Consider the following 23,671-nt stretch of genomic DNA (forward strand, 5'->3'; position numbering starts at 1 on the left):
ATATTTATAAGTCACAACTAAGTAAGCCGTACTGCCCATTAAGGCTGAGTGATATTTAAAATTAAACCATGTAAAGGTTAATGTTAAACATGTCCTTACAGTGACTAGCAGTTCACAGCTATTCTCATTGTAGCAGAGTTGGCTGTTCAACAGGAAATCACTGGGATACAATATTACGTTTATTTAATGTTGTCCCTGCTTAGGAAACAGCATGAGAAATATTTCAATGACTCTTAATAGTCAAAATCCAATTCAATTATAAAGTCGAATTTTGTCTAACTATTACAGATGTACTTTAGAAAAGTTACCTTTTGCCTGCCTAAAGCCTTCAGCTGTCACCTGGATGGCTACCATGTGGTGAGATGGGAACTGCTTCCATGACGGGGACAATGAGCCTTGGGTGTGGGGAAGAGTTGTCCTTCCTTTGACAGAATGGCATGGGCACTTTGCCCAGACCCTTGGTTGACTTCAAACGGGTGTCCCCTGTCACAGGCAGGTATAGCTCACATCTGGGCCTGCCTCCTCTTTTGTCTTTCTTCTCAGCTAGACTCCAACCTCAATAGGAGCGAGTGCTCTCTAGAACTGGTTTAGCGTAACTCCAGAGGTGGGGCTGTGAGAATCCTCTTTGAAATTACAGTGTCAAATCCTGATTGAAAGTCATATGCTGCTTGACAGGACTGCTGGGGTTTTTCATATGGCACTTGGGGCACACTTCAAAGAGACTTCCACTGTCAGATGCAAAGGTAAGCTGACACTTGGGCAGGACCCTTCCTTTGTCTAGCCAGCAAACAGAGCCCCTATGACAGTGAGACTCTTGACAATAGTGTGTCAGCCTGTTTCAAATATCTGCTAGGTTTATGTATACCATTTGGAACGCCTCAAAGGAGGGCAATAGAATGCAAAATAATTTGTGTGTATTCCCTGTCTGGTTGCTGACAGCTCAGTTTTGTTATACCAGACTTCTGGCATGGAGTTTGTTGTGGGTACAGGGACTGCATCAAACTGGATGTTGGTGTTAGATGTGGGAGGACATTGGGATTGCCCATAGTACACCCCCACGCACACACTCGCACCTAACCCTCATAGTCCAAGTTTAGGGTGGGCAAAGTCTTCAGCGATCTTGAAAATGCTCAAAGTGGGCAGGGTTAGCCCCGGGAACCATTGCCCCATTGGTTAGGGTGTTCCCAGGGGTCATTCCCACCCACTAGCCCATGCCAGGCATAAATGAGGCACCTCCAGGCACCCACTTTAGAACACTTCTGGACCTGTGGAAGATGAGAAGAGGGCTGAAACAGCTGTTGGAGATGTGAGAAGATCCTACAAGACTGGATCTTCTCTCCCTCTTGTGCCCAGGACAAAGATGTGGACTCAAAGGTTCATAAGGCTGACCTCCTTTTAAAGCTACAGGGACACAACATGCTACAAGAGACCTTTTCCTGCAACTGCCTGTCTGACCATTGGCAACTGGGCCTGGACCTGACCCTCCTTTTGGCCTATGCCTTCCACCCAGTGTGGCGCTTACTGCGTCCCCTGAGGTCCTGGGGGCTTTAGAAGTGGACTCCTGTGGTGGATTCAGACTTAAAAGACTAAAGTCAAAAGGTAAATTCTTTGACCAGGACAAACCTGGTTAGTGTCCGACCTGCGCTCTATCATGGTCAGCATTACATTACGCCTGGGTCCTGTTCTAACTCATCCATTGACTATCATTGGCACTTTGTGCTTCTCAGTGCTATTTCTGCTTAAAACTTTGAAAAATCAGATCTCTGTTTCCCCTTACTGGATTTTGGTCATTTTGTTTAATATTTTTTATTCTGTTTTTCTAATTCATTTGAAGATTTTTATTGTTTTGAATTTCAACTTTATTACTGTTTTAGTACTGCATAAATACTTTAAAGCCTGCCTCCTAGTTAAGCCTATCTACTCTGTGCCGAAGCTAGCAGGAGATTGAGCTTAGCTATATTTAGTGATTTTAAGGGTTCACCCTGACAAAGACTGTGATTAATATTGAAAACGTCGATGTCAATATGAATGATACATTCATGCTTAAAAACGAAATGGCATCTTTATTGAGGAATTCACCCTTTGTGAACTCCACATCAACCCCGACTCAGAAATACATAGTTAGGCTGGTCCTGAGACCCAGGCCCGAGGTCACTGATTGACAGATCACAGGTGGGGTGGCACGTAGCCAGCAGACAAACGCGCAAACAGAAAATCCCAGATCGATCCCACATATAGGCACTGCATCATCACTATGGTACAGGGAGATTGGCCCCAATAAAGTACACATTTCCGGAGGGCTGCACGCATTCCCAAAACAGCATAAAGTCAGATGTGACATGAAGGAACACTTAGCCAGTAAGGACACAGCACACACAGTGATCACGTGCTCTCCATGTCAGACATCTGGACTCGTTACCCACTGGTTGCATTGTGTCTATGCAAGGTCGGGGCCCACCAGGATTCCTCATCCAATACATTCGTATATGGCTCCAAAGACAGAGTTTCACATTCCCTACCAAAAAAGGATTGCTGGAACCATTTTATTTCCTACAATGAACTATATAAAAGTCTATGTTAGACCAATTGTAAATTGAGACAGTCCTCAGACCCTATGCCCGTGACTGTGCGTTCCACTGAATTGTTTAATTGAATAAACTGTTCCTGTTATGTCAAATGACTCTTGTCCGTGAGTTGTTTGAGTAACTTAAGCAGAGATGCCTCGTTTCTCTGCAGATGTGCAGAATACTTTGATGTCTATTCCATTTGAGCCGGAGTGGATTTTTGGTCATAAGACAAACGCAGTGCTTGAACAATTTAAAGAAGATAGATCCATGGCAAGATCTCTGGGGATTCAATCCACAACAAAGAATGTTCACTTCTTTTAGAGATCCAAAGCCTTTAGTAGAGGCTTTCAGTTCAGATCTAGGCCATCTACGCCGGCTGTTCAACAGTAGCAGAATCCTCTCGTCCATCAATGAAGGGGAAGGGATGCAGCAGTCTGGTCCAAACTTCTTCCACTTCTCCTGTACCACCCGGAGAGCCACAGTTGTTACTCTGTGAAAGAGCACATGATGCCAGTGGGAGGATGGGTATCCTCTTTCCTTTTAGCCTAGTAGGCAATTACTTTGAAGTAGTGGTCCATACAAATTGCAGAAAACAGGTAGATCCTACCCTTCCAGCAGCAGACCCCGACGTCCCTCCTTAACGCTCCTTTACTTCATCAGACCATCTATGGACCCTGCAGCATGAGGTGGTAGCCTGCTGGAGAAGGTTGCAGGGAAGTTGGTGCCTCAGCAGAAAATTCAGCAGGGGTGATAATCTTCGTACTTCCTAGTTCCCAAGGAGGATGGCGGTCTTCATCCAATCTTAAACCTCAGGCTCTAAAACTGGTACCTGTGCTATGAGAAGTTCAGGATACTGTCCTTTTCTCAGGTTTTACTGATGCTGAATGTTGTCCCTTGACCTGCACGATGATTAATTCCATATACCAATCCTGCGGTCACACAAGAAGTACCTGTGTTGCGTAGTGGGTTCTACTCATTACCAATTCACAGTCCTTTTTTTGATAGACTTCAGCACCTCAAGTCTTCACCAAGCTGATGGCGTTGGTCGCAGCCAACCTCAGGTCAGAGATTGTGGTGTTACCATACCTGAATGACTGGATTAGCTACAGATAGTCCTGCACCACCTGCAGATGACTGCTGCACTGCTGTTCAATTTGGTGTTTCTGATCAATGTACCCAAGTCTCACCTGTAGCCCTCTCAGCACCCTTGTTCACCCCTCTGTCGGTACTGGATACAACCTTGCTCAGAGCTTTTCCTCCTTCACAGAGGATTCTGCTCTTATGAGCAGGAGCTTGGATTCCAGTCCTGACGATCTTATACCTGCTTGGTCTGTTCCCTACTTAAATCCTCCTGGTCAAAAACTTGCTCTGACAGGTTAGGGTCCAGAAGTTGTGCATCCTCAGGCAGTTGTTTCAGCATCCAGGAAATCTGGAAGACTCAAATTGTGACCTCCAGGAATACTGCAGCAGACTTGAGCTGGTGGGGAACGGAGGAGAACTTGTCTCGAGAGGTCCTCATGTCTCTATTCTGCTGTGTCCACAGTGGTGATGGACGCATCCATCTTTGGGTGGGGCGTGCATCTGAGGGAACCAAGTCAGAGGCCTATGGTACCAGAAGAACAAGGCTATACATCAGTCTGCTAGAACTCCTCATGATCTGGCTGGCACTGAAGGTCTTCCCATCCCTTCGTGGTCAGTCTGTTCAGATCTTGACAAACAGTGCTGTTGTACCTCAAACAGGAAACAGTGGGGTACCACCTTCGATGTTGAGAGATCCGGCTGGCACTGAAGGCTTTCCCAAATGTTCAAGGTCAGTGTGTTCAGATCTTGACAGACAATACAACAGCGCTGTGGTACCTCAATAAAAAGGGAGCCATGGGATCCCACCTTCTATGTTGAGAGCCACTGAGGCTCTGGACTTGGGCATACCAACAGGAGCTGTGGCTAGTAGCCAACCATCTGGCAGATTCATTCAATGTTGTCATTCACGAGTAGCACCTCCATCCACAGGTGGTTCATAAAGGGCATCTTTACACTGAGGGGCACGCCCAGTGCTTAATTTGTGCCGGTGCTTTGTGGTGCTCGGCACCGGCACTTAATTGGTTTCCCGTGATCGGCACCTAACTGTTCTAAGTATGGTGATGACAGTCTACCACATGGTGGTGCTGCTCATCTAATTTTGTTTTGTTGTTTAGTAATACAATATACATTAACATAGTGCTAATACCTGCCTCCCCGGCCATTCCTTTAGATTTGGGGACCTGGAATAATCTGAACTGTCGCATTTACATGCAAGAGAGATGTTTAGTAGTTGTTTTGGCAGCGATGACAAGGGGGATGTGTGGTGCAAGCTGCAGTGGCCTCCTGGTCAGAGCCCTAGCACTTAATATTTTACAAATTAAGCACTGGGCCCGCCTGAGGTGGCCCTTTTTGCCACTTAACAGCTACACTTTGCTGGGAGACTTGGGGGACACTTACCAGGTGAAGGGGAGATTTCCACTTCATTATACATTTTTCCCATAATTTTTGATTCTTCGAGTTCTGAGGATGATTTGCCAGGACCGGCCCCAAGCTAATCTCATCGCCCTTATAAGGCCTAGAAGGATGTGGTATGCAGACCTGCTCCTCTTTATCTCCCACTTAGAGCGGACTGCTCCCTGTCAGTGAGGCAGGTCCTTCCCACCAATCTCCAAAGATTACACCTTCATGCATATCGATTGAGCGAAACCATCTGACTTCCTTTCAGCTTCCACTGGATATGGTCGACGTGATCCTTTTGCCCCTGAACTAAGTCGGTCTGCACCAGGAGGTGGAATAAGTTTATAGCCTGGTGCACAACAGGCATATTGACCCATTGAAAGTGACTTTGGCTGACATCCTCCAATTTTCTTTATCCTTGGCCCAACAAGATTGAACAGTTTACATGAATAGGGGGTATATTGCGGCTTGGTTGGCATTTTTATGTCTCCCAGACCAACCTTCTTTATTCATGTTGCCGGTGCTTGCCAGAAATTTGAAGGGTTTGAGAAATTTGTTTCTGCAAGTCCCATTTGTTATGCCTCAGTGGGACCTGTATTTGGTGTTCTCTTTTGTAATGGGTGTTCCATTTGAGCCCCTAGATAGCAGGCAGTTGTCTACACACTTTACAGATTGTTTTCTGTTAATGCCCTAAAATCAGCTCGTCCCGTTAGCAGGCTGCAGGTTTTGATTGTTCGGCCCCCTTTCACATGCTTCTTCCCAAATAAAATCCTACTATGAATTAAGGCAGCTTTTCTACTTAAGATTGTGTCTCTGTTCCATCTGGGGCAATCGGTTACCTTGCCCACTTTCTATCTGCTGCCCCACCCTACCAAATTAGAGATGCGATTGCATCGGCTAGACCCAGGTGAGATCAGGTCTGACGACAAACTGTTTTGTTGGGTAGTTGATCAACAAGAAAGAAAGGCGGTTCAAAAGAAAACACTTTCTCACTGGATGGGGTGGGCAACTTATTGCTCCAGTGATGTCATCACTACATAATTTCTGGCATTGACACAGAGTCAGCTCCTGCCGCTGCCTTAGAACTATGTCAGAAGTCTCCCGAGCCAGTCTGGTATCTGGGATATTCAAAGATGAGGGATTCACGGTATCCACCAGAGAGATAGTTTACCAAGGGAAGTAACTTTTTCTTTTCTTGTCTAGTAATCTAGTAGAAATACTCTGGAAATCAGTGTATTGTTTAATTACACATTGCTTATGTGCATTATTTTAATAAAAATGCACTGAACGAACAATTGATGTTGTTCTGTGGCATGAAAGAGCCCTTGGTACAGGCATTTACCCAATAGGAAAACTATTTGTTTGCGTAACGCACTCAATGACCAGAACGCCAGCCCCATAATCAACCTTCATACACGGTACTCACCAGAGACAAGAAAGTGGCTTAACACAAGCCTTGATGAAGCCCACTGATTAATAGCGATCGGGCGTAACATGTCTGCTGAGCTATTCATGTTTCAGATGGAAAATTAAATTAAAATCTTCAAATGATCCAAATATGTACATAACCAAGTCATACTTCTACAGAGGTATATTTTTAGATAGAACACCCCACTCCACTGCTCCATAATGTCTGTTGAGCACATTTATGTCACTGAGCAAATGTCCTATCTATTAATTAAATATCAATTACAGGAATACTGCCAATAATCTCTGGGATTCTTTTTCATATTTTATTACAAACCATAAATTACTACAGTAAGACTCAACTAAATCTCTTCAATACATATAACTGGGAAAAGGACAACCCTAATAGGAGAATAGTATTGCTACCGGAAAGATTAAGGGCAATTAGGAAATCTCAAAATGGCATGTATGAAAGGGCCAAATGTATGAAAGTATTTTGCATTTGCAAACGGTGCGAATCCCAAAATTAGGCCGTTTGTGAATGCAAAATGGCTGTTCCTCAGCGCCATGAAACCGTTTGGTGTAAGAGCGCTCTATAAATATTTTTAACATAACATGAAAAGCTTGAGGATTTGCAACTTAGGTAATCGCAATTTGTAGTGATTACCTAAATTGCGAATGCAGATATGGAATCACAATTTGCAGTTCCCTAGTGCACATGTAAGAAGCCTGTGAACTGTGCATTTAGGAAACGCAAATTACCATCAACTTCAAGTTGATGGTAGCCATGTGCGAATTTTGAAAAATGCATTTTTCAAAGTGCCATGCTGCCACTTTATAGGTGCACAATTAACATTTTAGGGGTGCTTCAGGGGGCCCTTAGGTGCCCGGGCACCCTTGGCTTTGCATTCACTAATTTGCGATTACCAATTAGGTAATCGCAAATTAGCGAATGCAAAACCATTCGCACCTACAAATGGAGTCATAGCACCGAATCGCTATTAGGTAATATTAAGGAATCGCAAACATTTTACCCATTCCTTAATACATTGCATTCTGCGTTTACCAAATATCGATTGGGTAAAAATCGCTATTTGCTAGTTGCAAAATCCTACCTTCATACATGTGGCCCAAAGTGTGTTGAACACATTCTGCGATTCCCAGTGGGTCGCAAAGTACCTACCTCATGAATATTAATGAGGTAGTTCGCAATTTGCTACCCATTAGAACTCGCAAAAATTACAGGACTGGTGATTGCTTTTAAATAAAGCAAATTATTTTTGTAAAGTAGCCCGTTTTCCTTAAAGGAAAATGGGATGCTTTACAAAAAGAAAAATGAAAAGTTTTTTTAAGAGCAGGCAATGGTCCGTGGGACCACTGCCTGCTCTTAAAAAGTTTTTGTGTACATTCACAAAGGGGAGGGGGTCCCTTGGGTACCCCTTCACGGTTGCGAATGGGTTACCACCAACTTGAAATTGGTGGTAACTGCAAATGTTTTGCGACCGCACTCACGGTCTCAAAACATTCATACATACCGCTGCAATGTGGTATTTGGAAGGGGCACCCTAAACACGCCCCTTCAAAATACTGAATCGCAAAACAAGGTTACTGAATCCTAATATAGGATTTGATACAGGGGAAAGGCATTTTTTGCAAACTGTTTGCAAATGCAAAATTGCATGATACATGTGGCCCAAAAAGTATTACTGGGTAACATTGGAGGAAGGCCTCATGCCAAAAACTATTAAGAACTGTTCTTCATGATGCAGACCTGCTGCTGTGTCATGTGGCGAGCCATTAAAGAAAGACTGTACCATTGGGCAATAGCAATTGGGGAAATCGCTCAGTGAGGCAGAAAACAAGGCAGCCAATGGGAAATTTAAAAGGAGGAAAGTTACTGCATCGAGTGAAGTAGTTCGTGCAGGCAGTAGGTTAGAGATAGCAAGATGCAGGGTACCAGAACTGAATCTAGCAGCAAATCAAGCACGTTTTCTAGAAAGGTGGGTTTCCAGCCCGACTCGGACATGACATATTGCTAATTAGCATGCCCAAACCTACTTGCTAATCTAAAATAGCTGTTAGTCTTGACTATAGCAACATGGTTATTTTTCTGAATGTTCATTCTGTCAGCTACCACATGGGAAAACAGGTGGCATTTTAAAAGCAGGTCTGTTAGTGTTCATTCTCTGGATTTTTTAAGTCAAACTACAGTTTTTCATTTTAATTGCAGTTAAAAACGTCACCAGGTGAAGTTTGCTTTCCAGGAGGTAGAAGTGAACTATCGGACAAAGATGAAATAGAAACTGCTCTTCGAGAAGCTGAGGAAGAAGTTGGGCTTCTTCGTAGCCAGGTTGAATTTGTCAGTAGGCTTACCCCAGCGATTACCAAGGTACTTTCATGTTTTTTTCTAAATTTTGGGATGCCTGGACACCAGTTTATCAAAAGCACATGCATGTCTATATAAAGTTAAGCATACCTTATTGAAATTTGTGATATTAGTAACGGTCTTTTGTCACTAATGGTACTCAAAATGTTGTTGATGTCCCTGTCCACAGTGAAACGGAAACTGTCTTTGCATCTAAGTTTCAGTATTGCATACCTTGGGGTTTAAATAGATGATCTTCCGTGATCTTTTCACAACGTAGGCGTCTAAGCAATCCACATGTGTAATTGGGTCTAGGGAAAGTTTGTTTTGTTAATTGCAGCAAAACATAATATGTATTCTGCACTATAAACCCTTTCATCTGGTTTCAACCAGTGTTAAATAACTGCGAATAGGAGGAGGAGCCTAGCGCGCAACCAAGATGGCCGCGTAGGCTTACGGCTCTCGAGGGCCTCCGCAACCTCCCACGTCTATCCTGACTAAATCCTGGTAAATTCGACGGGCTTTTGCTGATGCATCCGCGCTGAGGTGCCACCCGTTTTCCAAATTCAGATCGGACGCCGGGAACCCGAATGGTTGCCCTCCGAAATTTGCGGCCTGCTACTGCCTGGGTCCCGATCTCGAGTTGGTGAGGTGCCCGGGTACGAAGTGAACAACAGCGGCACGCTGGGCTTGACTTGCCACGTACCCCGCACTTTCACTTTCATTTTCAAGTGGGTTTTTTTGAGATCGGCTGCGGGACCTTGGTGTTTCAGAGGTGCGCGGATGGCGGAGTGTCTGGCCTGATTTTCGGACGACACACGGGCTTCCTGTCTGCGACTGCTGTGTTCGATTGATTTAGCCACCTGATCCCTGTCCCTGGCGCCGGCGGGTGCCAACCTTGGTGGCCTCCGGACGATGGCGGCGAGACTAGACGGGGACAAGTCGAAACCCAAGTCTACCCGGAGAGGATCCTATACTCAGGCCAACAATATGGATCGTTATGCGCAGCCAAAGGGATCCCTCAGTGGCCTGCATAAATCGCCTGAGAGGTCTAAAGAGGTATCGGGCCCGTCGTCAGAACTGACCCTGCAGGACGTCATGGGCGCCATTGAGGAGATGAAGGCTGCTGTGGGTCAGCGGTTTGATACCCTGGCTCATAAATTGGACGCGGTCCTGATCGATGTGAATTTGGTCAGGGCAGACCTGTCCAAAACCAACGAGCGGGTCGACTCTTTGGCTCAAGCGGCGTCGAGCCTAACTGTGGACGTGGCCGCCCTGCAGACGGAGGTCCGTAGGTTGCGGCTTGCCAGTGACCAGACGGATCGTCGACTTGAGGACTCCGAAAGCAGGGCTAGACGGAACAATGTTTGCATCATCGGAGTGCCGGAAAGATCGGAGGAATCTGCGGCTGATCTTTTTGTGGAAGATCTGGTGATGAATCATCTCGCGCCCAAGGGATTGAGCAAGTTCTTTGCGGTGGAGCGGGCCCACAGGATCCCAGGTGGTGCGCCCAAGGTGGGTGCTCCCCCGTGGCCTATAATTGCCCGTCTTTTTAACTTTCGGGATAGAGATGCTATCCTTCAGGCGTCGAGGGTGGCCGGGCCGCTGAAGTTTGAGAACTCCAATGTTAGCTTTTATCCGGACTTCACGCAAGCGGTCCAGAAACAACGGCTGGGATTTTTGGATGTCAAACGGCGCTTGAGGGACATGGAGCTGAAATATGCGATGTTAATCCCCGGCGAGGTTGCGGGTTGAGTTCCAGGGTCGGTCCCACTTTTTTGACCGGCCGGAGGCAGTTGGAGACTGGTTGGACGCCCTGCCTCGGGGACAGGATCGAGACAGTCGGACGGCGGAGAGCGGACGGGATGTGGTGGAGCAGGACTAGAACTTGGTTCCTGGCGCTGGACTGGACTAGCGATGTTTTGTACCTTGGCTCAATTGCACTCTAATTTTGCACAACATGCCCTTCAAATGCTTGGGGTTGCGGGGAGCTTATTGGGGCCTTTTCCTCCTTCTGGGGTTCTTTTTGTGGTATATGTTAGGGCGACAGGCACACTGCAAGTTGGGGGGGCTGTATGGGCTCAAGCAGGGGTGCAGGGAGGGGGGAGTTGTGGTTCCGGGAATGTGGGGGAGGGGGGTTGTTGGGGATTGTTTTTTTGTTTTGCAAGGCAATGTGAAGTTTTCTGCTGGCGTATCCGGATTGTGCTCTCCGGGATGTGGGTACCATGTGCGGGAGTGGGATGGGGGGTAGGGAATTGAGAATCCTTTCGTGGAATGTGAATGGACTGGGGGCAGGATCAAGCGCGGGGTGGTGTTGCAGTTCTTGAAGCGGATTTCGCCTGACATTGTTTTCCTGCAGGAGACACATTTGATTGGGAACTCCTTCCAGGCCCTAAATAGGAGGGGCTATCGCCTTGCCGCTCACTCTGGTTTCACTTCTGGCTCTAGGAGAGTGGGCATTCTGGTTAGGGCCTCTCTCCCATTGGAAGTGGACGAGGTGCTTCACGATGATAGGGGGCGATATGTGGCACTGGTGGGGAGATGGGAGGGCAGGACTATTTCGCTCGTGGCTGTGTACGTGCCTCCGGGCTTACAAACGGCCACGTTTGCTGATTTGGGGCGTTTGGTCCTGGGACTCCCTGAGGGGTTCTGGTGTTGGGTGGTGACTTTAATGCAGTTGTCTCCGGGTTGGAGGACCGTCACCCCCCCAGGGATCTCCCTAGGGCTCAGGACTGGTTGGGGTTTTTTTTGGACACTTTGGGACTTGTAGACTGCTGGAGATTGACGCACCCGGGACAGGCGCAGTATACCTTTCACTCGGGGGCCCATGGGAGTCTCTCGAGACTTGATTACATGCTTATGTCGGCGATCCAAGCTGGGATGATTGGGGAGGTGCGTCATTTAGCCCGGGGTATCTCTGACCATTCCCCTATATGGTTGCAACTGAGGGTTGTCTTTGGGGCAGAGGGGAGAGTGGCACCCATTAGCCCCTGGTATCTTCGTAACACCAAGATCTGCGCGGAGCTGGTCAAATCCACTGATCACTACTTCACTGATAATGTGGGGTCGGTGTCGTCGGCTGTCTCCCTATGGGAGGCTTATAAAGTGGTGATCAGGGGGCAGGCCTTGTCCCTTATCTCCCATGCTAAGAGGTGCGAGAGGGCAGAGGTGGTCCACCTGGAGGCTGAGATAGCTGAAATGGAGGAGGACTTGGAACGTGGAGTTACTGATGAGAAATTGCATGTTCTCAGCCTCAAACAATCAGATTATAGAGCACTAGTCACGGAAGCTGCTAAAGAGAAGGGTAGAGAACAGCAAGGGCGACTGTATGATGTGGGGGATAAGGCCGGAAAGCTGATTGCTTGGTTGGATAAGAAGGAGAGAGCGAGCAGGGTGGTGCCCGTTGTGGAGAGGATGGATGGAGTGAGTGTGACGAACCCGGTTGAGATCGTTGACTGCTTCGCGGCTCATTTCCGCGGAGTATATTCCCCGGTCTCTGGGCGTTCGGAGGAGGACTCTCGTCTGTTGCTTAGAGACATTGCATTGCCAACCCTATCGGAGGCTGATGCAGTATTGATGGAGGCGAAGTTGTCGTCAGATGAGATCGCTCTGGCCACTCGCTCGATCGCATCGGGTAAAGCCGTGGGTCCTAACGGTCTTCCCATTGAACTATACAAGTTGCGTCCCGATAAGATAGCGCCGTATCTTCGGGACATGTTTCTTGCGGCACGTGCGGTGGGCTTCCTCCCCCCTGACCAACGCCTCGCCACCATAGTTGTGATACACAAAGAGGGGAAGCCGCGAGATCACTGCGCCTCTTACAGGCCCATTTCGCTGTTGAATGCAGAACCCAAAATTCTGGCTAAGGTGTTGGCTAACCGACTGGTTCGGGTCGTGGGCGACTTGATTCATCAGGATCAGTCTGGTTTTATACCTCATCGGAATACCGCTCTAAATTTGAGGCGGTTGCACGGCGTGCTTGCTAGAGCGGAATTCATACGTGAGCCGGCCATCTTGGCATCCTTAGATGCTACTATGGCGTTAGACACTTTGGAGTGGCCATATATTTGGGCCGTGTTGGCGAAATTTGGGTTCGGCCCTGAGTTTATTGGTTGGGTAAAATTACTATATGCTGACCCACTGGCTCAGGTGGTGGTGAATGGTAGGGTGTCGGCTCCCTTCGCACTGGGGAGAGGTACACGGCAGGGATGTCCGTTATCACCCCTTCTCTTTGCACTTTCTTTAGAGCCTCTCGCCGCCTGGTTGCGTTGGGAGCCGTCGTTGCGTGGCATTAGATGGACGCCGGAGTTTGAAGACCGTGTCTCCCTTTACGCGTATGACATCCTTCTGTATCTCACCTCCCCCCGACAGTCGCTAATTGTATTGGTGGATGTACTGAATTCCTTTGGTCTCAACTCCGGCCTGGTAATCAACTGGGCCAAGTCGTGCGTCTACGTCCTCTCAGGGGATGCCCCCCTCCTGCCACGGGATTGCCCTATTCAGATTGCTACCCGGGGGTTCAAATATTTGGGAATCTTCATCTCACTGGATCCCGCGGTCCGCTATGAGCGAAATCTTCTCCCTCCCCTCCAGCGATTGAAGGCCGACGTCGCGAGGTGGCGACGACTTCCGCTCTCGCCGCTCGGACGGGCGGCATTGTTTAAAATGATGTCGCTACCTCGCTTTTTGTACGCTTTGCAGAATACTCTAGATGCCGTGCCAGCCCGCTATTTCAGGGAGGTGGAGGGTCTTCAGCGCCAACTGTTTTGGGACGGGCGGCCGCGGATTGCTCTCGCCAAGTTGACGCTCCCTTGGTACGATGGGGGGGTCGCCCTCCCCGATATTAAACGATACTATTGGGCGTCTCAGTTGGCGGCGGTGAACCACGGAATATACGGCCCTGCCCTGAACCCGGCCTTCGAGATGGACAAATTTCCGCTCCCGGGTGGAGACTATAATCGGGCGCTGTACTCGGTAACCCCGGACACGCGGTTGACGGGAGCCACGCAGGTGGCGGTACGTGTGTGGCACGCGGCTAATGCTGCGATGGGGTGGAGGGATCGCTTGACTCGGGCGACGCCGTTGTATGCCTCTGGGCGGTTGGGCTGTTTGTGGAGATCGAAAGGCTTTGAGAAATGGGATATGATTGGTATATGTAAGGTGGGTGATCTTTGGGTGAAGGGAGCTTTCAAAACGTTTGAAATGCTTAAAATGGAATATAAATTAAATGATAGAGAGTACTTCCGGTATGCTCAAGTCCACCATGCGCTGTGTTCGGTCTTTCCGGACGCTGCTGCTATCCCCGAGTATTCCCCACTGGAGGATAGAGTGTTGGATGGCTACGTGCCCGACAGCACTATTTCTCTGATTTATAAGAAACTCATTAATGATCGCGCGGACTTGCTTCTCCGTCTGCGGGAGGCATGGACGGGCGATGGCTTGGAATTGGACGATGAGGACTGGGTATCGGCGGTGGCCTCCCCGAAAGAGGTGGCGATCCCGGCCCGCTTACGGTTTGTACAGCTGAAGATCCTTCATAGAGTGTATATCACGGGGCCCGGTTTGCTGCGTATGGGTTATTCGATGGATGGACTGTGTAAACGTGGATGTGGCCTGCCAGGCACCTTTCTTCATATCTTGTGGGAATGTTCGGAGGTTGTGCGATTTTGGAACGGTATCCACACTGTAATGGAGGAGGTCACGCACGTTGCCCTGTTGCCAGAGGCTAGGAGGTGTTTGCTGAATGTCTGGGAACCGAATGATTGTAATGCGGCACAGACGCAGTGGGTGACCTTGGGGTGCATGGTGGCTAAGCGTAACATTGCATAGTTGTGGGGCTCCCCGAGGCCGCCCACGATCGAGGTATGGAAGGAGAATATGGATTGGTGTATGTTTAGGGAAAAGACGGTGTATGTGGCGAGAGGCAAACCAGGGAAATGGACTAGGGTATGGGGTCCTTGGAATTTATATCGTGGAAGTATCTGCACCCCGCCTCTGCCATTAGAGGTCGATATCGCGTTGACCCCCTAGCCGCGCTTTCTGCAGGAGGGTATGAGGTGTGTTCCATGCTCTGTTTTCCCGTTGCCCCCCTCTGCCGCTTCCGGACAGTAACTGCTTTGGACACTGTATGTTGTTCCCTATCCTTGGAAGAGCACGCTGCTATTTCGGACTCTCATTGCCTTGAGTGTGTTTTCTGTGTAATAAAAAACGAAACTGTTGTTTCCGATTGCTCCTGGCCTATGGCCACGGCTTGTTATATGTGCTCACGAACTGCCGGGCGCTTTGCCTCGGGCTCATTTCAATGTGTGGCGTTGCACTGCGGGCCTTCGGGCTCTATAGCGGCCGGCCCTGGTGGTTGTAGGCCCTTGTCTGTATTTTACTGTGTGCTAACGGTTTCTAATAAAAAAAAAAAAAAAAAAAAATTACTGCGAATAGAGCGATTTGATGGTGAAATTATCTTAAGACTGTAAGGGTAAGAGGATGAATATGATTTTGACAGGGAAGCACACACTAGTCCAGCATATCCAAAGTCCAAGAGGCTATCGAGTGCCAGAAAATCCAAGTGTCTGTGAGGGCTTATCACGGATGGCGACCTACTCACCATATTTTGTACACTTTGAGTTTACTTACATTAATCGGGCATTCATTATTACAATTTGTTCTGACTTGATTTACAACGTGGACTAGGTACATTTAACATTACTCATAAGTGACTATGTTTATACATCTATTATAGCCCATCTAATAACAACTGCTTTAATTTGTTTGGGCACCATACTTATTAGCATTACCTCATTATAGGTTGCTTGGAATTTCTTTCAGTCGCATTATACTCTTATTGAACTCGTTCGCTAATGTGGTTTGATCTACAAATGAAGATTTAGGGCCTTATTATGATAGCGGGTGGTCGGGCCGCCGCCTGCTATCATGGCGATTAGGAGACCACCCAACAAGCAGGCGGTGGTCCAACTGCCCAATTACGATGCGACCGCCAAGCTGACGGTCACAAAGTGCTCCTTTACACGCCAGCTTGTGCTGCAGCCCAGGAAAGGTCCGCAGCAAAAGCAGGCGTGTCAAGGAGCACTTCCTGCACATCCATGCAGTGTGTCATGTTATGCATGGTACACGGTGCATGGAGGTGCTTAGCACTACATGTACCCCCTGGGCATCTTTACAGTGGCCCACGACAGAAGACGGCCCTGTTTATGGGGGCCAAAAATCTGTTTCCGACAGGCTTTTTATGGCTGTGTTACCACCATGTAAAGGCTGGTGGAAAGGGATTTCCAAATGCCTATGGCGGTGCCTGGTCCGGCGCCGCCTCCATTCAGGGCTGCGACTCTGACTGCCGCCCCGTCAGGATCTGAGATCCTTTTGGAGGCGGCGATCTGGACTCCACACACTGTGGGTCTGACCTCCTGCATCATAATGCGGCGGTTGGTCCTAACGGCTGACGGTGGCCGTACCGCCACTGACGGCCTGTCGGTGGCAGCCAGACCGTCATCATAATGAGGCCCTTAGTCTGAGGTATTTGATTTTTAGTTTGATTTTGATGGTGGTTGTTGGAACTGTATCTTCTCCCTTCAGCACAAGATCAAATCGGACTAATTTGTGCAGGGATTGAGAATGGTTACAGTGTTGTTCAAACATTTTGACTCTTGGTCTTGTTTACGATCTTTTAGGTTTGATTTTACTATGTGACATAGGGGTAAGTCGCATGTGATCAAATTTTTTCAAAACAAGCTATACAAGCACATTAAGGATGTAGCAGTGCACACAGTGGTGATTCGGTGTCTGTATCTCTTTTTTTCTGTTGAAAACCGTTTTGTGCATTCTGTCTCATCTTCATTGTTCTTAAATATAGCTTGCATAAACTTGCTTTTATATACTGCTGCAGCCTTGAAAAGTCATTGTTTGACAAAACACGTGTTGACTGCCATTGATATTCAATTAATTCACAATAAAGTCATATGAAAACTGGTAGACTGAAGCAGAAATAAAGACAATTGTACTTTCTGGCACTTCATAGCCTCTTGGACTTTTTATATACTGAACTATATTTGAGCATGTGTTTTGGGTTATTATTTTCTAATTCAAAGACCAGGAACCTCTATTCTTTGTTTTCCATCCACCCCAAGGTAGCTGGATGTACATACCCTGTGAACAACAAGATACTCCACGGATTGCAAGTTAATACCTGACCTCCACGTTGAATGTTCTGGATGTGCGATTGCTAAACTACACCTACCATTTTATTGTATGATTGTAATACTGACAAGATGTGAATGGAAAATGGAGGGGCATTTTTTGGGAGATTATCCATGTGGTTTTATAAAATAAAACTGTCTCAGACTTGATTGTTAGTTAGACTTTCAAGATTTTAGATCCAATTTGCTTGTAATGTAATGGTAATTGCATGTGATGCAGCTGCAACTAACATTACATTGTAGCACTGTTACCTTATCTGGAACAATTGCAGGCTGCAGCCAACATGAGCGATCAAGGAAATACACAGTTGCTATGTGCCATTTTTTGGATGTCTGTGTCATGCATAAGTTATCCATCATAAGATCTTTCATAGATTCACTTGCTTGAAAGATGCCACTTCGTCAAACTGGAACTCCCACTGTAACGTGACAGGAGTAAGGTAAAATATTCTTAGAAATACATTGCAAACCTTTGTTTTAGTAATCTTTCACATCATTTGAAATTACCGAGAGTTCAATCAGTGAGGTGATGGCACACTGATCTCCACTCCTTCAGAGGCCACTATACTTTCCAAGATAGAACATGGGTCCACTGTATGCTCTCCTACACCCATTGCAGGATCCATCTGTCTCCCCCTTGTCAGCCAGTGACTTTCCAACCTAATTCATTCTATCATCAGTTTGTATACGTCCGTTGCCCCTCCGTGCAGTACCTGCATTATTCTAGACCATTTTCAGCTGCACAGCACCATTTTCTCACTAGTACTGCTATGTCTATCTGCCCTCCTCTTAGTGTTCTTCGTGATTAATAATAATAACAAATTATTATTGTTAGAAATTGTGTTGTTGGTTAACTGGGGTGTGAGCCCTGGTCAAGCAACAACCACAATCCTTGTCAGGGTGAGGCAAAAGCAAACCTAAAATAACCTGTGCTCAACCTTCTGATAGCCTGGCACAGACCAGTCAGGTTTCACTTAGATGCAATGTGTAGAGTATTTGTGCAACAGTAACAAAGTGAAAGCACCACAACAAAAGGATCCCACACCAATTGTGAAAAAAAGAGACGATTTTAATAAGTAAAACAAGATCAAAATGACAAAAATCCAATCAGTATGCCCAAAGATATGCAAGTATAAAGATTTCACTGAAAATAATACCAAAAAGCTCAAACCACCAACTGTGAATATCTGGCCGTGCAGGACCGGGACCAAGTCACCGGTTCAGGCCAACCGTGATGGAGCACGGGCCGGCTACATTGACCCAGATAGGCCAGCTGAACAAAATACCATAAATCCTGGTTTGTGAAGTGTTGTGAGGGTCCCACGTCGAAGATTTGCCGCACAGCCAAAGCGATGCGTTGGTTCCAACATGTGGCAAGGCTATGATAAAAGGTCCTGTATTGTCATAAAAAATCCTACTGACGAGGGCTTGCGATGCGAAGTCCAGCATCAAGGAGGCGTCGTCCAGTAGGGGCGATGCATTGGTTCCGAGGAGCTGCGATGCGGAGTCCGTCATTGAGGCTACCGTCGATGAGGGATGTGAGGGTCTGAGCCAAGGATGCATTGCACAGCAGCTTTTCCGATGAAGCGTTGACTATGGTGCAATGTACGTCTTTGCAACAGGGAAGATCCACGCAGCAGCAACAATGAGACAGTTCTGATTGGGGTTGCGCCACGCAGCAAAGAGTATGCGTTGGTTTAGCAGCATCTACAGATGCTGCAGAACACCTTAGGCCCACTTCCAAGGGTCTAGGACGGGGGTGGCACCACTTGACTGAGTAGACTCACAGATGGCAGAGTCCGGGTGCTTGGGGTCAAGGTTGTTGGAACCTTCCGTCGCTGAGGCTTAGTTCAGGATGTCAGCAAACTAGCCCTTGGAGTCACTCTGGAGTGCTGGGTTTAAACAGATGCAGGTCCCGTCCTTCTCACCCAGGCAAGAGGGCAGTAGGTCAGCACAGCAGGGCAGCAGTCCCTCAGATCTGCAGTCCTGCAGAGTGGCAATCCTTTCAGCAGCACAGCAGTCCTTGTTCCTGGTAGGGTATCTACAGGTCCAGAAGTGTACTGAAGAGTTGAGGTCCAGTATTTATACCCAGTGGTGCCTTTGAAGTGGAGGAAGCATCTAAAGGCTTCCCTTTGAAATGCACAAGTGGCCTACATTTGTTGCCCTGGCTCCAGACTAACTACAGGGGGTATGCAGACCTTTGTGTGAAGGCAGGACACAGCCTATTCAGATTTAAGTGGGGCTGTGCCCAGCTCCTCCCTCCCATTCTGCCAGTGATGACCAACCCAGCAGCAACTAAGCTCCCTATGGTGTATGGCTGTCTAGGGGGAATACACAGAGTCCAACTGTCAACTGCACCCAATCATGTGACCGAGAGAAAGGCTGCAGGTACCAAATGGCTAAGAAAGGAAAATGCCAACTTTCTAGAAGTAAAAGGAACAATTGATGGACGGAATGCTGAACATTGCAAACATCACCCCCAGTCACAAGGATATGGGTTTAATCCATCGTTCTTTTGCTCACCACGCCACCCCAGTTTGGACCCAGCCATATGCAAATCAGTTTTGACCCTGCTCCTCATGGGAACAATCCAGCCCGAACTGCCTTGCCCGGTCCTTCCTGGACTGGATACAAGCATCCTGGGAACAGTTTCAGTGCATCACCTCCAATCAGCCAGGCTAGCTTGAATCCAGTGGCGTAGTGAACACAGGAACCACGTCTGTGCATACCCTTCCCATTTGGGGCGGCAAAAGGAACAATTGATGGACGGAATGCTGAACAATGCAAACATTCACCCCCAGTCACAAGGATCTGGGTTTAATCCATCATTCTGTAGCTCACCACGCCACCCCAGTTTGGACCCAGCCATATGCAAATCAGTCTTGACCCTGCTCCTCATGGGAACAGTCCAGCCCGAAATGCCAAGCCAGGTCCTTCCTGGACCGGAAACAAGCATCTTGGGACTGGTCTCCGGGCATCACCCCTCATCAGTGAGGCTAGCTTGAATCCATTGGTGCAGTGAGCACAGGACCCACATCTGGGCATACCCTTCCCACTTAGGGCGGCAAAAGGAACAATTGATGGGCGGAATGCTGACCAATGCAAACCTTCACCCCCAGTCTCAAGGATCTTGGTTTAATCCATTGTTCTTTTACTCACCCCACCAACCCAGTTTGGCCAGAGGATGCCCTTCAGAAACATTTGAAAGTTTGGCAGCAATGGGCAAACCTCAGGGGCCTATTCCTGGAGCTGGTACATGCAGCTGGCCTACCCTTGGGCAATGAGAGTCAACAATATGGCCACAATGTAAAATACAATACATCGAGATAGAGATATACAGCTGTATAAGAATCTAGCTGCTATGTTGGGGCGGGTGGGTGTTTACCAGTTTCTTTGCATATGGTTGTATTTTGTATGGTTGAGGGATCCATCCTACAGAATCCTTTGTCTATATGTGACCTTTTGGGGTCTTCTGCTGCACAACTCAAAGTTGGTTGTAAAAAAAAAATAACTACAACTCAAGGAGATACAGTGATTGGTTCCTTGCGTGCAAACGATGGCTCTCAGGCCAAATGGCATTCAGCAGCATATAATCAAATAGGCCCCCAAAATTGTGCATAACTAATATCTCCAACTTTCCAATCTTACATACTCTAAGCATCAATTCCAGAAAACTGGAGAGGCTCAGTTTTAGTGCAAATCCACAAAAAGAAGACCGCACAAATTCGGAAAACTACAGACTGATTGCATTACTGGTCATAGAGGGAAAATGCTTCCCCAGCATTCTAAATAGGGAATTGGAAAATGGGCTGAAGGAAAAAATCGGTTTCCTCCATGCCAAACAGGCTTTAGAAAAAGCTGCCATATTTGACCTGTTTTGACATAGTTGACCTGCTCTGTATTTTCCATTTGATAGGAGAAATTGTGCAGGCAAAAAATAAATCTTTATACTTTGGCTTTATTTACCTTACCGCAGCTTTTCACAATGTTTCAAGTGGCACGCTCTGGGCTAAACTGAATAAGTAGGGGATCCCATGTCCATCCACTCAAGGCTATAATATCTTTGTATAAAGGCACATGGGTAAAAGTAAAAGTGACTGCTGGACCACATCTGCAAAGGTGGACACTAACAAGGGCCTAAAACAAGGATGTGCGATAGTGCCTCTGCTGTTCAATCTATACCTAACCGAACTAAAAGATTACCTAGAAGAAGCAAGAGCATTTTCCCCAAAATTGCCACTCCCAAAATACACCTGCTGCAAGATGCTAATGAAACTTTTTTATTCGATCCGTCACAAATTGGGATTCAGAGTCTGTTCAGTACCTTGGCCAAATACTGTGAAGACAATGAACTTTGGATTAATATAGCGAATACTAAAGTGATGACTGTCTTTCAAAAGATAATCAAGAGTGGATTATGGTACTTCTGAGGGTACAGAATGGAGAAGGTTTGCTCATACAAATATTTAGGCAGGTTGCGGGACAGTCGGTGTTGCCATACAGCACACATACTTCCACAGCAGGCAGCCTCAAACTCCGTAACATTGGCTCTTTGCAAACTAAAAACATCTATCCAGAGTTCACAGACACAATCGTCCTAAAGGTAGTGGCCAGTAAGCTGCTACCTACCATCGCTTATGATGCCATTGCGTTTCGTGGTCACATGGCTAAACAGAGCATACACCCCATTTCCAAGTACATTTAGAATTCAACCTATCTCCCCAACACCTAACATTAAATGCAATGTTTTCAGTTTACTGTCTGAAACTAAAGCAGGCCCCCACCGGCACAGTAAAATATATTCTATGGCCATTGATAAGCAAAAAAGAATCAATCTGGATTTGGTACATGACTAGCTCCCTGACATATATAGAAGCACATTGAATATGGGCCACAGATCTCCCGGCTAAACACATAGCAATAGTGATTTTAAAGCAAGCAAAGCTGACATCCCGGGACCAACACATGACAGACCTGAAATGAAAGGCCCACAGTAGTTTGGCTACCAATTTATAGGACCCGTGATCATTTCCGATGTATCAATACCAAACACTGGCCTAGGATATGAAAATGAATGTAAAGAAATTAAGATTCGGCCTAATTCCGGTTAAAGTTTACTGCTATGGAAGAAGAGAAGGGGACGAAAGCAGGCTATGTAAATTGTGCTCAGCGGAAGCAGAGTCACTATCAGACATAATCTGTACTTGTAAACTACTACTCCCATACAGGAGATTTTTGGCTGCGTCCCCGCATGCGAGGATTAAATGTCTGCACAGGTCACAACACAATGCTCTGCTGCTTGTGAGGTGAATCCACAGAGCCGTCAGCACGCTTCTTGACATTCTTCAGGATAGCAACTCGAAGCTGCGAGCAGCCGAAGAATAGTCCCACAACATCCCGCCAGGTAGATGAGGGCGACAACAGCTATGCATCTAATTGATTCATGGTAAATATGGCGATTCAGTAGCATAAAGCGCTTTATAGCAACTAAAGGGTTACAATTGAATGCAGAACGTCTGCCTTTAAAAATCCAAAAGAAACACTTTCAAACAAAAGGTTCTTTCCAGCTATACCGAGATTCGAGGCCAGCAGGTTTAATGGCGGAAGATTCGGGATCAGCAGCACAAAGCACTTTATCGTATAGCGAAGACAACAACGTAACCCTAAATGGGAATCAGTCCAGGACACTCCTATGTGGTTAGACTGTGCTAAAGAACAGGCACAGAGGGGAAATACTCCAGAAATCACTGCTATTGATAGTGTTTCTATACCCTTCTTCTGAATACAGTGACTGGCTCCCTCTGATCAGTGGACTTAATGCTCTTTTTATTATATTGATTTTAGCGCAATTGTAATGATTATAAATAACTGTACAATACATTTTTTAATCTGAATCTAAGAAACGCAGAATAAAAGACTGAATTTGAGAGGAAATGTTTACACCTTTGGCAATGGACAATCTTTTTAGAGCTTCAGTGCTCAGGTTATTAACAAGCGGGGAGAAATACGGCCTTGAATAGCACGCACAGGAGAAATGATTTTATTAAGAAAGAAAATAAGTTATTTTCACAAAGCCATTCAAAATGCACCCTGATGCGAGTTTTGAATAATACTTGCAAAAGTTGCATTATGTGACAAGGTAACAGGCAGGATATGTGAAGTTGCCAGGTAAGTCTTTATTCCAAAAAAAGGACAAAGTGACCAACTACTGCTCCTCCTGCTTCGCCTGTGTCTCCGAAGACCTGGTCAACAGCCCATCAGAACACTAGTGAAGCAGGGAGCAGAATGTGGGCCACAGATTATTAGAAAACAACCTAAAACAAACATGAGCAACAGAGGCTCGCATGACACGTAAATTCCACACAAGCATAAACACACTTTTACTTCACCTTTCCCCTTATAAAATAAACAACAATGGAATTCCCCAAATGAAAGAAACATAAAAACTAAATTTCCAGATGCACAAAACCTAAACATGAAAACAAAATCAATGCATTTAATAATCTCTGAATCTAACAGGAAAAGAAACAAAATCAAAGCATGTAATGATCTCAGAATGTAACAGGAAAAGAAACACAGGAAGACACATGAAATACATGGTTAAGCCCTTGTGGTACAACTTCTTCACGGTCTCCTAAAAAGGGTGAGAA

General features: G+C 46.7%; 1 protein-coding gene across 7 annotated transcripts in view; it reads left to right on the top strand.

Moving 5' to 3' along the window:
- NUDT7 (nudix hydrolase 7) overlaps positions 1-23,671 on the top strand; it is a 59,149-nt gene that overhangs the window by 22,184 nt on the left and 13,294 nt on the right. For all 7 annotated transcript variants that reach the window (XM_085639267.1, XM_085639266.1, XM_085639268.1 and 4 more), the window contains one exon: positions 8,683-8,841. In XM_085639267.1, coding sequence (XP_085495393.1) covers positions 8,683-8,841 — 159 coding nt within the window. The remainder of the gene's footprint in view (positions 1-8,682; positions 8,842-23,671) is intronic.

Source organism: Triturus cristatus, chromosome 12 (genome assembly GCF_964204655.1).
Source record: "Triturus cristatus chromosome 12, aTriCri1.1, whole genome shotgun sequence".
Lineage (NCBI taxonomy): Eukaryota > Metazoa > Chordata > Amphibia > Caudata > Salamandridae > Triturus > Triturus cristatus.